Here is a 14,874-nt window from a genome sequence, read left to right on the forward strand (position 1 = left end):
CTTCGCTGCCTATGGCAGAACACTGACATTCCTTGTCTTGCAGGAAATCACGCACAGAATTGAGCAGTATGGCTGGTGGATTGTCATGTGGTAGGGTCATGTCAGGGATGAGCCTGCAGGAAGGGTACCACATGAGGAGGAGGATGTCTTCCCTGTAACACACAGCGTTGAGATTCGCCTGCAATGACAACAAGCTCAGTCCGATGATGCTTGTGACATACCGCCCCAGACCATGACGGACCCTCCACCTCCAAATCGATCCCGATCCAGAGTACAGGCTCGGTGTAACGCTCATTCCTTCGACGATAAACACGCGAATCCGACCATCACCCCTGGTGAGACACAAACCGCGAACTCGTCAGTGAAGAGCACTTTTTGCCAGTCCTGTCTGGTCCAGCAACGGTTGGGTTTGTGCCCATCCTGTACCTGTACCATGATCTCTGCGGGCTGTGATGTACCGATCCTGTGCAGGGTTGATGTTATAGTGTCTGCCACTGCGAGGATCGACGATCAGCTGTCCTTCCTGCGTCCCTTGTAGTGCTGTCTTAGGGCGGACATTGCAATTTATTGCCCTGCTCCACATCTGCAGCATGCCTCCTTGCAGCATGCCTAAGGCACATTCACGCAGATGAGCAGGGACTTTAGCATCTTTCTTTGGTGTTTTATCAGAGTCAGATAGAGAGGCCTCTTTAGTGTCTTAAGTTTTCAATAACTTTAATTGCCTACCGTCTGTAAGCTGTAGTGTACTTAACGACCGTTCCACAGGTGCATGTTCATTAATTGTTTATGGTTCATTGAACAAGCATGGGAAACAGTGTTCAAACCCTTTACAATGAAGATCTGGGAAGTTATTTGGATTTTTACAYTTTATCTTTGAAAGACAGGGTCCTGAAAAAGGGAAGTTTATTTTTTTGCTGAGTTTATGTGTGTATGTGTCTGTCTGTGTGACTGTCAGTGATAGAAAAAGTACTACATTCTCATACTTGAGTAAAAGTAAAGATATTAATAGAAAATGACTCAAGTAAAAGTGAAAGTCACCCAGTAAAATACTACTTGAGTAAAAGTCTAAAAGTATTTMGTTTTAAATATATTTAAGTATCAAAAGTAAATTAAGCAAACCAGACGGCACAATTGTATTTTTTTACGGATTGCCAGGGTCACACTCCAACACTCAGACATAATTTACAAACAAAGCATTTGTGTTTAGTGAGTCTGCCAGATCAGAGGCATTAAGGATGACCAGGGATGTTCTCTTGATAAGTGTGTGAATTGGACCATTTTCCTGTCCTGCTAAGCATTCAAAATGTAACGAGTACTTTTGGGTGTCAGGGAAAAATGTATTGAGTAAAAAGTGCATTATTTTCTTTAGGAATGTAGTGAAGGAAAAGTAAAAGTTGTCAAAAATATAAATAGTAAAGTAAAGTACAGATACCCCAAAAAACTACTTAAGTAGTATTTTAAAGTATTTTTACTTAAGTACTTTACACCACTGGTGACTGTCTGTGTTGCATTCATGTTGGTGATGTTTGTTTATTCTTATTTGTGTGAGACTCTCAATCCACAAACACGTAACCCTCAACCAGCATAGACAACTGTATTTAATCTGTTTAAAAGCAAACTGCTCAGCAGCAAATAAATAATCAATAAAGAATGATGTACAAATGATCCAAAACCACAACATCAAGCAGAGGAACACAATCCACAACATCAAACAGAGGAACACAATCCACAACATCAAACAAGAGGAACACAATACACAACATCAAACAGAGGAACACAACATCAAACAGAGGAACTCAATACACAATATCAAGGGCAGAAGAACAATCACAAAACATTCACAACTTTGCTTCTACACACGGAACCCTCTCTAACTYTGAGCCGTGGTAATATCTGTAATTGTACACAGTGGTCGTTTTTACAGTGTACAGTACCAGGGTTCAGGCTGTGTGTTTGTCTGCTGTGTCAGTCGAAGTCTGCCTCCTGGCCTCATCCAGCGCCTCCTCTAGATGGCAGAGCTGAGATAACTTCAGCTGTTCTATACCCCCCCCCCCCCACACACACACAAACACACACACACACACACATACATACATCACAGTTGCACAACCGATGGTGCCAATAGCCCATGTTAAAGTCTATCGTGTTAAAGTCTACAGTCATCAGAGTTTCTTACCAGCCTTCAGCAGCTGAGACTTGGCGTTTTCAACGCTCTCTATTTCAGCAGGCAGTCTGTCTGGGCTCTGGATGGACGACACAACACTTAGTATTCACAGATCTGGAAAGACTGGATATGTGAAAGAAACATGGAAGAAGCTTCTCTGAAATATTTCAGATTTCTCACAGGTACAAGCATACAAACTCACAAAGACAGAGTGCAGGTTCCTTATGTTCTGGCTCTATCAGTGCTGGAGCTGGTTTTCAAAACTTCATCCTGTCAGAAAAACACACAATACATAGTCTGATCTCTCTAATGGCTGTTGGTTCAAGCCCCCATTCTGACGGTTTCTCCCTCCATCTGATCTCTCTAATGGCTGTTGGTTCAAGCCCCCATTCTGACAGTTGTCCCTCCATCTGATCTCTCTAATGGCTGTTGGTTCAAGCCCCCATTCTGATGGTTCTCCCTCCATCTGATCTCTCTAATGGCTGTTGGTTCAAGCCCCCATTCTGACAGTTGTCCCTCCATCTGATCTCTCTAATGGCTGTTGGTTCAAGCCCCCATTCTGACAGTTGTCCCTCCATCTGATCTCTCTAATGGCTGTTGGTTCAAGCCCCCATTCTGACGGTTCTCCCATCTGATCTCTCTAATGGCTGTTGGTTCAAGCCCCCATTCTGACAGTTGTCCCTCCATCTGATCTCTCTAATGGCTGTTGGTTCAAGCCCCCATTCTGACAGTTGTCCCTCCATCTGATCTCTCTAATGGCTGTTGGTTCAAGCCCCCATTCTGATGGTTCTCCCTCCATCTGATTCTCTTAATGGCTGTTGGTTCAAGCCCCCATTCTGACAGTTGTCCTCCATCTGATCTCTCTAATGGCTGTTGTTCAAGCCCCCTTTCTGACGGTTCCCTCCATCTGATCTCTCTAATGGCTGTTGGTTCAAGCCCCCATTCTGACAGTTGTCCCTCCATCTGATCTCTCTAATGGCTGTTGGTTCAAGCCCCATTCTGATGGTTCTCCCTGCATCTGATCTCTCTAATGGCTGTTGGTTCAAGCCCCCATTCTGACAGTTGTCCCTCCATCTGATCTCTCTAATGGCTGTTGGTTCAAGCCCCCATCTTGACGGTTCTCCCCCATCTGATCTCTCTAATGGCTGTTGGTTCAAGCCCCCATTCTGATGGTTCTCCCTCCATCTGATCTCTCTAATGGCTGTTGGTTCAAGCCCCCATTCTGACTGTTCCCCCCTGCACCGCTACATAGTTACCGGTGTTTCCTGTGTTTGAGCTTAGTCTCCTGGATCTGACATCTGTACTGTTCTATCAGGTCCTCACTCTTCCTGTTAAGCTGCTGCTGCCTGTGAACAAGGACACATACACACTTAACTTGTTCAGGTGCTGAACAGGAGATGAGGAATGTCGGCCACTGTGATATGCTTCCTGCCACTGTGATTTATTGAGACGCACAGACCGACGTGTCTTATAAATTTACATTTAACTTTTATTTAACWAGGCAAGTCAGTTAAGAACAAATTCTTATTTACAATGACAGCCTACTCCGGCCAAACGTGCGCTGCCCTATGGGACTCCCAATCATGGCCGGATGTGATACAGCCTGGATTCGAACCAGGGATTGTAGTGACGCCTCTTGCACTGAGATGCAGTGCCTTAGACCACTGTCTTTGTCAGGTCCTACAGAATTGAGCATTCAAATAACTCACAGTGGGATCATATCAGAGTTAATTTCTTTACCAGCAGCAGCTTTCTGACATATGCCTTGTCTTCATCCTGTTTTGTCAGGATTTTTAGAGTCAAAGTTTCCACCTGCAGATGTGCAGAGTTGAACCAAACACCAGATGTTGCTGAATAACTCCTCACGTCACAGGTTCGGTTCAGTATGTTGGTCCATGATGCCAATAAATCCATTGTTCTGTTTTCAAGTCTTTCCCTTTGTATATGATTTAATCTTAAACTGACTCCGAATAGAGATCATGTCCGCTCTGGGCCTGCATAAACATGAAGATATGCTGCCATCTAGTGTTTGATCTGAAGATGGGATCTGGTCTGGAAGCTGACTGCTTGACCACAACAAGGTGGGTGGAGACTGGAGAGAGGTGAAGGTGCATACCAGGCAGATGTAACTGCTCACCTGGTAGAGTCCTGTTCCATCTCTTCACACTGGAACTGCAGCACCATGCACGACTCTGGGATAAAAACATCATCAGTTTTAAATTGACAAAAACAACTGTAAACGTATTACCTTTGAGAGCACTATGGATTTCAGGCATAGAAGGGAATAAGGTCTACTGATTTTGGTAGTAGGTTCATTCATGTGTTGTAATATTCTGTAACTAGAAAATTAAGATTGACTGACTGATAAATGGGATCAGATATTTGAGACTGACCACAATCATCAGCTCTAACATCAGCATACCATTGAGATGAGTCAGTGTGTAATATAACGAACCCTGAAAGTCAAATAAAACAAACGTCTCCACTAAAGGCGTACTCTATTCTAACCCAATCATCATTCTGTTGCCATGATGTCATGGCAGGAACCTCMCAGTATTTCCAGAATGGCTACTTTTCTCATGACATAAATACAAATGTATCTTACTGTTTTAACAAAGCGGGAAAAAACTATAAAAATAAGTGGACAACCTTGTAAAAATACTATAACAACTTAATACAACACCTAGCAACTTTTTTTTTGCGATGTTAGCCTCATTATAAGCTGTGCTAAGGCCATAAAAACGAGGAAGTTGTGTATCTCTTTAGTGGAAGCTTGAGGACATTACTTTTGCCGATAATCTTTCAACTTTTCAGTTTCTTTATTTGAGAAATGTGAAGGGCATCTGTTAAATGTTGAATAAAATGTGTATGGCCTTAACGTAAGTGAGTGTTCTGTGTGTTGTCACTCCACCTTCTTTCTCTTTGTGGACTCCCTCCAGTTGGTAAGCTTCCYTCTGTACTGGGGGAAGAACAAGTGATGCTGGTGTCATCCATTTTGTACACTTCAGGACTACTAGAAAACCAAAACCACTAAGCATCACTTCATCTTTTTCTAAACTGTTCCAATACTTTAAACAAGAATCCTGTCTATGAAGAAGTAGGCTTATCTCTGATCTGAGATGGTTGGGATGGCTGAAAGCAGGAGATAATTTTTCCCCAATCTAGTCATATTGGATTAGTGATTACCCAAAGGAAGCAACCCACTAGGCACACACTGGTTGAATCAACACTGTTTCCACATCATTTCAATTACATTAAGTGGAAACTATGTTGAATAGATGTTGAATTGATGTCTGTGTCCAGTGGGAAGGGAAAAAGAACAAAYGATGTAGCTAATATTAGTAAGTATGAGAGCAACGCCAGGGGATTTCTTCAGGGTTTCTTACAGGCATCGAGTTCTTCCTGCAGAGAGTCTCTGAGTGACTGGGCCTCTTTTACCTCCTCCTCTATAGCTCTCTTACCTGAGAGGGAACACCAAAAACACATACATCCACACCACACTGTATGCATAACCACACTTTTACTGAGACAAAACCATTAAGGCTTGCAGGATGCTATCTTCAGCTAGATCAATTATGACAAAAAAATACTGAATCAAATTTCTGTTATTAGCCCGAGTTCTTCATTTATCATGTATATTTTAAAACCTAATCAACCTCACTCTTCCATTAGGTATATGATTAATTGTGTAGTGTGGAAGGGGTTAATAATAGCTACCTTGTTGCAGCTTTTTTAGTTTATTCATCAGCTGCTCAACTTTGGGCTCGACATCGTCATGCCCACCTGAAATATATATCAGCTTGACTTCTTAGGACATTATTCTCAAGGCAKATATTTGAAAACATTTGATATGAGATATATCTAGCAAAGTCAAACAATTTGTATGTTTGCCTAACATTACCCTCTTTCATAGAAGGTCTAAGGACATCCTCAACATTAAAAGATGAACCTGTAAAGAAACAAACAAYTGCTATTGAGAAATAACCTGTCATAGCTAACGTTAGCTGGGAGGGAAAAGGCTAGGAAGTTAGCTATTGAATGTGGAATAGCTACTGTAGCTATCTATAGTATCTATCTACAGTAGTTAGTTAGKTAGCTAGCTATCTATCTAGCTAACTTCGTTATCAAGTTGGACAGCAAGCACTTGTAAAAAAATATATACTAATATCACTAGCTAGCTAATTATCACTAACCTACATACACGCTCATTTTGAATAATCTGGTTTCTCCTTCCAAAAAGAGAGAGAAAACGACCTTATTATCCTGAAACAAATTCTCATAACATTAAAATATAGATAACTTTCTGCGTCCTTTCTGTCAGGGACGTTATAAATTGGCGCCATTCGACCTGTGATCGCAGCGCGCGGGGCAGGGCCAGGAAGGGACAACCTCGCTCCGTTCCGCGACAGGTGCCCGATGGGCCAGTAGCACAACGACGGGGATCTCTTTGTGTACTAGCAGAAAGCTTGTGATTATTTTTGCTTATTTTTTTTGCCCATAAGAGGTATATCCAGAGCTGCTTTCACTTTATGATTCAAGACATTTCAGCTTTTCATTTTTTATTAAACATAATACTTAAAAGAAATTTGAAAAACATAATTCCACTTTGACATTATTGGGTATTGTGTATAGATCAGTGAAATCTCAATTGAATACATTTTTAATTTAGGCTGTAACACAACAAAATGTGGAAAAAGTCAAAGGGTCAAAGGGTGTGAAACTTTAATTTGTCACATGCGCCGAATACTACAAGTGTAGACTTTACAGTGAAATTATAATTTACAAGCCCTTAACTAACAGTGTAGTTCAAATATTTACCAAGTAGACTAAAATAAAAAAGTAATAATAAAAAGTAACACAATAAGAATAACAATAATGAGGCTCTATACAAGGGGCACCGGTACCGAGAAAGTGTGCAGGGTACAGGTTAGTTGAGGTCATTTGTACATGTAGGTGGGGGTGAAGTGACTATGCATAGATAATAAACAGCGAGTAGCAGCAGTGTACAAAAGGGGGGGAGAGGTCAATGTAAATTGTCCGGTGGCGATTTTATTAATTGAGTGCGGTAGCAGAGAAAACAGTCAATAACTTGGGTGTCTGGAGTCACTGACAATTTTATGGGCTTTCCTCTGACACCACCTATTGTATAGGTCCTGGATGGCAGGAAGCTTGGCCCCAGTGATGTACTGGGCCGTTCGCACTACCTTCTGTGCACCTTACGGTCAGATGCCGAGCAGTTGCCATACCAGGCAGTGTAACAACCGGTCAGGATGCTCTCGATGGTGCAGCTGTAGAACCTTTTGAGGATCTGGGGACCCATGCCAAATCTTTTTAATCGTGCCCTCTTCACAACTGTCTTGGTATGTTTGGACCATGATAGTTCGTTGGTAATGTGGACACCAAGGAACTTGAAACTCTCGACCCGCTCCACTACAGCCCCGTCAATGTTAATGGGGGCCTGTTCGGCACGCCTTTTCCTGTAGTCCAAGATCAGCTCCTTTGTCTTGCTCACATTGAGGGAGAGGTTGTTGTCCTGGCACCACACCGCCAGTTCTCTGACCTCCTCCCTAAAGGCTGTCTCATCATTGTCGGTGATCAGGCCTACCACTATTGTGTCATCAGCAAACTTTAAAAAAAAATTCAACACTTTTCAGGAAGTGAAAGCTGGTTGAGATATGTACGTACAGTCACTGTGGGGACGACGTCGTCGATGCACTTATTGATGAAGCCGATGACTGAGGTTGTGTACTGCTCAATGCCATTGGATGAATCCCAGAACATATTCCAGTCTGTGCTAGCAAAACATTCCTGTAGTATAGCATCCGCGTCATCTGACCACTTCCGTATTGAGCGAGTCACTGGTACTTCTTGGTTTAGTTTTTGTATGTAAGCAGGAATCGTTAGGATAGAATTATGGTTAGATTTTCCCAATGGAGGGAGAGCTTTGTATGCATCTCTGTGTGTGGAGTAAAGGTGGTCTAGGATTTTTTTTCTCTGGTTGCACATGTGACATGCTGGTAAAAATTTGGTAAAACTGATTTAAGTTTGCCTGCATTAAAGTCCCCGGCCACTAGGAGCGCCGCTTCTGGGTGAGTATTTTCTTCTTTGCTTATGGCCTTGTAGAGTTGGTTGAGAGCGGTCTTAGTGCCAGCTTCGTTCAATGGTGGTWAATAGACGGCTAAGAATAATATAGATGAGAACTCTCTTTGGTAGATTTTCCGGATTGACTGACCTTCATGTCTTAAAGTAATGATGGACTGTCATTTCTCTTTGCTTATTTGAGCTGTTCTTGCCATAATATGGACTTGTTTTTTTTTACCAAATAGGGCTATCTTCTGTATACCACCCCTACCATGTTACAACACAACTGATTGGCTCAAACGCATTAAGGAAAGAAATTTTAACAAGGCACACCTGTTAATTGAAATGCATTCCAGGTGACTACCTCATGAAGCTGGTTGAGAGAATGCCAAGATTGTGCAAAGCTGTCATCAAGGCAAAGGGTGGCTACTTTGAAGAATGTCAAATATGAAATATTTAGATTTGTTTAAAACACTTTTTTCATCACGATTTTATGTGTTATGTCATAGTTTTGATGTCTTCACTATTATTCTACAATGTATAAAATAGTAAAAATAAAGAAAAACTCTGGAATCAGTAGGTGTGTCCAAACTTTTGACTGGTCCTGTATGACTCTTGCTGACACTAGTCAGTGCTCATTTTAATTTKTTTCTGGAGGACCATAGCTTACAGATCCCTGGTATAAACAGGCTAAAAAACACTGCATACTGAAGCAGGAGACTGAGGTGTTAAACTGTTAATACTGACATTATTAGCCTGAAGGCCATAAAGTATTCAAATACAGCAGCAACACAAAGGTAAACCATTGTATGCAGCAGTAAGGGCATAGTTTGAACAAGGAGCGAGATGTTTCACTGGATGTATAAATGTGGAGCATCCGGTTGGTTTTTCCACTCCCTACTGTCGTGTCTTTGGCATCATTAAACTGAAGAGTAATCTTTATCAAAAATTCTCTGTAATTATTATTATTACGTGATTAAACTACTTAATAATGTAACTGTAATTAACTAGGAAGTCGGGGCACCAAGGAAAATATTCAGATTACAAAGTTATAATTTTCCTAATATAACTTTCAGATATTTTAATATGCGATCAATTAGTCTTCTTATTAATGAACTATTATTTACCTCAAGTTAGTCTCATTCCAAACGTCGTAAATGGTTGGTTATCTGCACGAACCCAGTCTTCACTATGAGTCATCCATAAATCAATTCCCTACCAAATATGGTGAGGAGAGGAAGCCAGTGGGAAGCCAGCTAGTGGGAGTGTATGGAGCGAGATGATTACAGTTTTATGTTACCAAAAGTCAAATCTGTTACGAACTATGCATTAAGTTTTGTAGACGTGACCTTTTGTCAAAGTTTATTAAAAAAATTACGTTGCTTACAAGGAGTGCAAAGGCGAATTTAGTTATTGTACACACACACTTCAGAGAGGTGATCCCTAACGGAAATATTCAAATAAATACTAGAACGCACCAATAGGATATCGCTAGGTCGTGCTTGTCTCTGCCCACCTCCATGCTTGTCTCTGCCCACCTCCATGCTTGTCTCTGCCCACCTCCATGCTTGTCTCTGCCCACCCTCCATGCTTGTCTCTGCCACCTCCATGCTTGTTCTGCCCACCTCCATGCTTGTCTCTGCCCACCTCCATGCTTGTCTCTGCCCACCTCCATGCTTGTCTCTGCCCACCTCCATGCTTGTTCTGCTACCTTGCTTCATTTGCTCCCATTGAAAACGACACAGATTAACAAACTCGGGTTAGGTTTGAACATATTTGGTCAGGTTCCTGAATCTTAATGGGGAAAAAAATTGAAAACTAATAACAAACACTACTTTACTCCATCTGTGCTACATGAACCATAATAGTCTATATAATACAGTCTTTCTCTGGACCCACTGAAAAAGATATGCCTCAAGTTTGTTCCTGTCCATAAATTGCCACTGGGCCACACACAGTCCAATACAAATTTCTGAGTAAAGTGCTGCACATGAAAATTAGAAAAAAATTATGAACAATGAAACCATTAAAAATGGCTCAACTGAGCAGATTTACTTCCATTTTCAAATGATTATTATTTACAGTATACAACACAACTTAATTTTGGTGAGCCACGAGTATGAACCAAAGTCTAAGTATAGCCGAACACTGGCCAGAGCCACGTTGATGAACTAAACCCCATTGGATTAGGAAGTAGAATACTAATTTAATAGGATCTCTCTKCTAAACTCAAGTTGCCAAGTGTGAAAACTGTGTAACAAGTCCTCTGCTGTGACTATGAACCTCAATTTAAACAACTTATTCAGCTCTGCTTTCCTCTGCTGGTCACAAACTGATATAGTGACTTCTTCTGGACATTTCTGGAAAGGGCAATGTTGAACCTCTAATTGATCCCTCTTAATTATGTAAAATATACCTTAAGACACATTTACATTTAGAAAAAGAATCGCATTAAAAGGTAGACTCAGTGAAATGATGTTGCCACGAGCAGCACGGCAGATATCGAGATGCAAGACTTCACTCTCACCATAGTCACACAGTATCGTCCCATGTGCACGGCTTCGCTTCACGTAATTCCAGCGTGATAGCCACGCGACTAAAACAGAGGAGAAGTTGAGCCTCGCGCTTCAAATCTCTTCGTTTTTGAGGAATTTGACCCACTATGATGTTTACTTTTTGCATCTACGTCATATCGCTGAGTCTATAACCAAAATAAAACGTAGAAAAAGGCAACAAAGATATTATTTAACTTCTTCATGGTCTAAAATTCAAAAGGCAATCGCACWTCTGAGCTATCTTTGTTGCAGATGCATGGTAACAGATGACTACTCCAACCCCATTCGATGCATTGAACGGATGTGGGTGGAGCAATGTCTACATAAGGGTGKAAAATAAAAACACTCACAAAAGCTCTGACGAAGGCCTTAAGGCCGATACGTAAAGCTTAATAACGAGCAGTGATACGAGCAAGGGAAGTGTGTGGGTTTCATATTTTCTCTCACTTCTTCATGGTCTCTCAGTAGGTGGCCGTTGAAGCTGTGTTTCACAAACTGAGGCAGTGTTCAATGACTAGTTTATCTCCCCGTCTTGTCAGCAGCAGACAAACAACTTAAAACAAACAAGTCTTGTATAAATCTGAATCGGTAACAGAGCTGAACCGGTGAGTTGAATTAGTGACAGTTGTATGAAGTCATGAAATTCAATCACATGCTTACAGGGGAGGTACCCATGTTTACAACAACCCAAAATCAGCACAAAAACCAACAGAATGCAATCCAGTGTATAATTAAGCAATAAGGCCTGAGGGGGTGTGATATATGGCCAATATACCARGGCTAACGGCTGTATCCAGGCGTTGCATCGTGCATAAGAACAARCCTTAGCCGTGGTATATTGGCCATATACCACACCCCCTCGGGCCTTATTGCTTAAATAAAAACCGCCTGGAAAGCGGTTTTAACCAATCAGCGTCCAGGATTAGACCCGTCTGTTGTATAAAAAACCATAGAAACCAGAGTTATAAAACAAACACACCTGTCCATTTAAAACAACATAAAGTCAGTGTCTAAACCACCACTAGAATAATCATCCATGGTGGTTGTATGTATGGTGTGTGGTAGTTAGACCCAGGGAGGTCCTGGTCCTGGAGCTGCTCAGGGACCCAAGGCAGGGATGTGGACCCAATAGCCTACTCTGTGACAGGGAGGGCTGAGYAGGATGACTGGGCCGTGCCGGGGGGACAGGAACTCTCCTTGTCCTGGAGGGAAAGGCTGTGGGGGGCGTCGGGGTCTAGATCTCTGTACTCCTGTGGCTGCACGCCCCCCCCATGCTCCTGAGGAAAGGATCAAGGTATGGATGGGGTGCAATCCCCTGGGTGAGTGGATAGCGAGTGTACGGGAGAGGCTGGGGTTTGAACCCGATAGGGTTAGTGGGAAAGAGGTGTGGGCCAGGGCTGGTTCTGATCCCATCAGAGACAAACTTGGTAAGGGTCACAGTTCATTCTGTGGCCCTCTGGGTAAGGACCAGGGTGTGTCTCGTAACCCTGCGGACCTGCTCTATAGGTGTCAGGGGTCAGCTGTTTGGCTCTGTAGGACCACGCTTCTCTGAACTCTGACCTCTGAACTTWCACAACTMCASCTMCTGCATGGCTGCTATGTCACCCATACGAATGCTCATGTCTCCTCTGTGAAGAAATGGCCCTGCCTGATCCTTATGAAGTGCTATGTCATGTCTGAGAGCTGCTGTGTCAACCTGAGCTCCTGTAAACCCCTGCGCCTGGTTCTGTTGTGTAGGCTGGCCTTGCAAATACTGTTGGTGGTGAAAGCCAGAGTTTCTCTCCCTCTCTCTCAGCTTTCCTCCCCATTTCTCCCCCTCCACCATGACCCCCATTTCTCCCCCTCCAACTCCTTCCTGAATTTCAGCTCTGCATTGTTCCTCTTTCTCCATCAACCAACTAACAGTCAGTTAGCCCGCTCCTGTAGCATACAATGTCCCTTCTCTGTTTGGTACATTCCTGTCAGTTGATCTTTCTCCTGTTTGGTAATTCTGTCAGTTGATCTTTCTGCTGTTTGGTACATTCTGTCAGTTGATCTTTCTCCTTGTTGGTACATTCTGTCAGTTGATCTTTCTGCTTTTGGTACATTCTGTTCAGTTGATCTTTCTCCTGTTTGGTACATTCTGTCAGTTGATCTTTCTGCTGTTTGGTACATTCTGTCAGTTGATCTTTTCTGCTGTTTGGTACATTCTGTCAGTTGATTCTTTCTGCTGTTTTTACATTCTGTCAGTTGATCTTTCTGCTGTTTGGTACATTCTGTCAGTTGATCTTTCTGCTGTTTGGTACATTCTGTCAGTTGATCTTTCTCCTGTTTGGTACATTCTTCAGTTGATCTTTCTGCGTTTGGTACATTCTGTCAGTTATCTTTCTGCTGGTTGGACATTCTTGTCAGTTGATCTTCTCTGTTTGGTACATTCTTGTCAGTTGATCTTCTGTCTGTTTGGTACATTCTGTCAGTTTGATCTTTCTCCTGTTTGGTACATTCTGTCAGTTGATCTTTCTGCTGTTTGGTACATTCTGTCAGTGATCTTTCTCCTGTTTGGTACATTCTGTCAGTTGATCTTTCTGCTGTTTGGTACATTCTGTCAGTTGATCTGACAGATGGTGAATGGGTGTGGGATAGTGGCTGCGGTGGAGGCATCTATGGTGGGGAGTGAAGGGGTAAGGAGTGTGAAAGGGAGGTTTCCAGGCTGAAGGAYTTCCTCTCCAGCAGCAGGGGACCGTCAGTCATAGACAGAATCACCTTGAACACCGGCTCACAGCGAATCACCTTCGATGGAACCCCCTGTAGTGCCGCCCCCTCAGAACCACCCAGTGATGTCTGACCTCCATCTGTGCCATAATCAGGGGTCGGGGAAAGAGAGGGGTCATGCTGCCATGGTAACGCTGACACAGGACGCTTTAGTGAAGCACCTTTAGTGAGAGAGGAGAGAGAAAGAGAAAGAGAGGAGGGGACAAAGAGAGAGGGAATGCGACAAAGAGGGAGACGGAGAGAAAGAGAGAGAACACTCACAGAGAAGAATGATAAATGGCAGTAGAGTGTGAGATGAACAGATGAAGACATTTTACAGGACAACCATTAATGGACAGTTTTCTTCTAAAAGACCCCAATAGACAACAGCAACCTGAGTAGAAACGTGTAGCAGGGGATGATTCAGAGATAGAAGTACGTAACATTAAAAAATGAATTAAGCCAACTGTCAAATAGGCATTTCCCACACGGTGGTGCCCAACCCAGACTTTAACCACCAGAACAAAGGTTACGTATCATCCCATGAGGTTACACATACACTCACCAATCAGGGGCTTGGTTTCATYGGAAAACCTCTCCTCCTTCCCCGAGCTGTGTTGTGATTGGACAGAGACACTCTGCCGCAATATAGGGGACTTCTCTGATTGGCCAGATGAGTTCCAACTCCGGGCAGTCGGACTCTTCAATAGTACGGTTCGGTTATCAATCTGGACAACAGGCTTCTCAGGTTGGACGTAGAGCCTCTGAGGTGATATAATGGTTCTCTGTGATTGGATGGCGAGATACTCTGACTGGACAGATGGCTTCTCTGATTGGCTCTGGAGATTTCTCTGCTCCCGCCCAGTCCTAATGGCATGCAAGAGGATGAGAGCTGGAGGAGGTGAAAAGAGATAGAAAGGGAGAGAGATAGTATGGCCAGAGGAAAGGTGGGAGGGGGAAGAGGGGAGGACAGAGTGAGTGAGGTAAACTGGTAATAAACAGAGGGATGAAAGAAGACAAGGATACAGACCAACCATCGATGTCACTGTGTAACATCATCTCCTCATAAATGGCAGCATTCAACTCCAGCACCTAACAGAAAGACACAACATTTGTACACACACACACACACACACACACCTGTCTTGCGCACACACACACCTGCCCGCACAAACACCACACACACACACCTGTACGTCCCCGGTCCCTTCCCTCTTCTCTAGTATTTGAGCCATCTCCATAAGAGGCCGGGCCAGCATGAACAGGTCGGGACTCGGCTTCCACTCTGACACAAAGTGAGGGTGATCGACTTTCTATACAATCACAACCAAGGGAGAGAGGAAA

At 43.0% G+C, this 14,874-nt stretch overlaps 1 protein-coding gene and 1 long non-coding RNA gene across 3 annotated transcripts; both read right to left on the reverse strand.

Moving 5' to 3' along the window:
* Positions 1-7,800: 7,800 nt before the first annotated feature.
* On the reverse strand, positions 7,801-12,778 carry LOC139025965 (uncharacterized). 2 transcript variants are annotated; one of them, XR_011477662.1, is made up of 2 exons: positions 9,850-12,778; positions 7,801-9,783 (listed from the first exon to the last, which is right to left on the reverse strand). It is a non-coding gene; the product is annotated as an uncharacterized lncRNA (long non-coding RNA). The 2 variants fall into 2 exon arrangements; XR_011477663.1 differs by having other exon boundaries at positions 7,801-9,805.
* Positions 12,779-13,263: 485 nt separating this feature from the next.
* LOC112076258 (uncharacterized) lies at positions 13,264-14,868 on the reverse strand. Its single transcript, XM_024143099.2, has 4 exons — positions 14,721-14,868; positions 14,565-14,622; positions 14,096-14,422; positions 13,264-13,712 (listed from the first exon to the last, which is right to left on the reverse strand). Exons 1-4 carry the CDS (start codon positions 14,787-14,789, stop codon positions 13,441-13,443), a joined length of 726 nt encoding a protein of 241 aa, XP_023998867.2. The 5' UTR covers positions 14,790-14,868; the 3' UTR covers positions 13,264-13,440.
* Positions 14,869-14,874: the final 6 nt, after the last annotated feature.

The sequence above is a fragment of the Salvelinus sp. IW2-2015 genome, unplaced genomic scaffold (genome assembly GCF_002910315.2).
Source record: "Salvelinus sp. IW2-2015 unplaced genomic scaffold, ASM291031v2 Un_scaffold3650, whole genome shotgun sequence".
In the NCBI taxonomy this organism is placed as follows: domain Eukaryota; kingdom Metazoa; phylum Chordata; class Actinopteri; order Salmoniformes; family Salmonidae; genus Salvelinus; species Salvelinus sp. IW2-2015.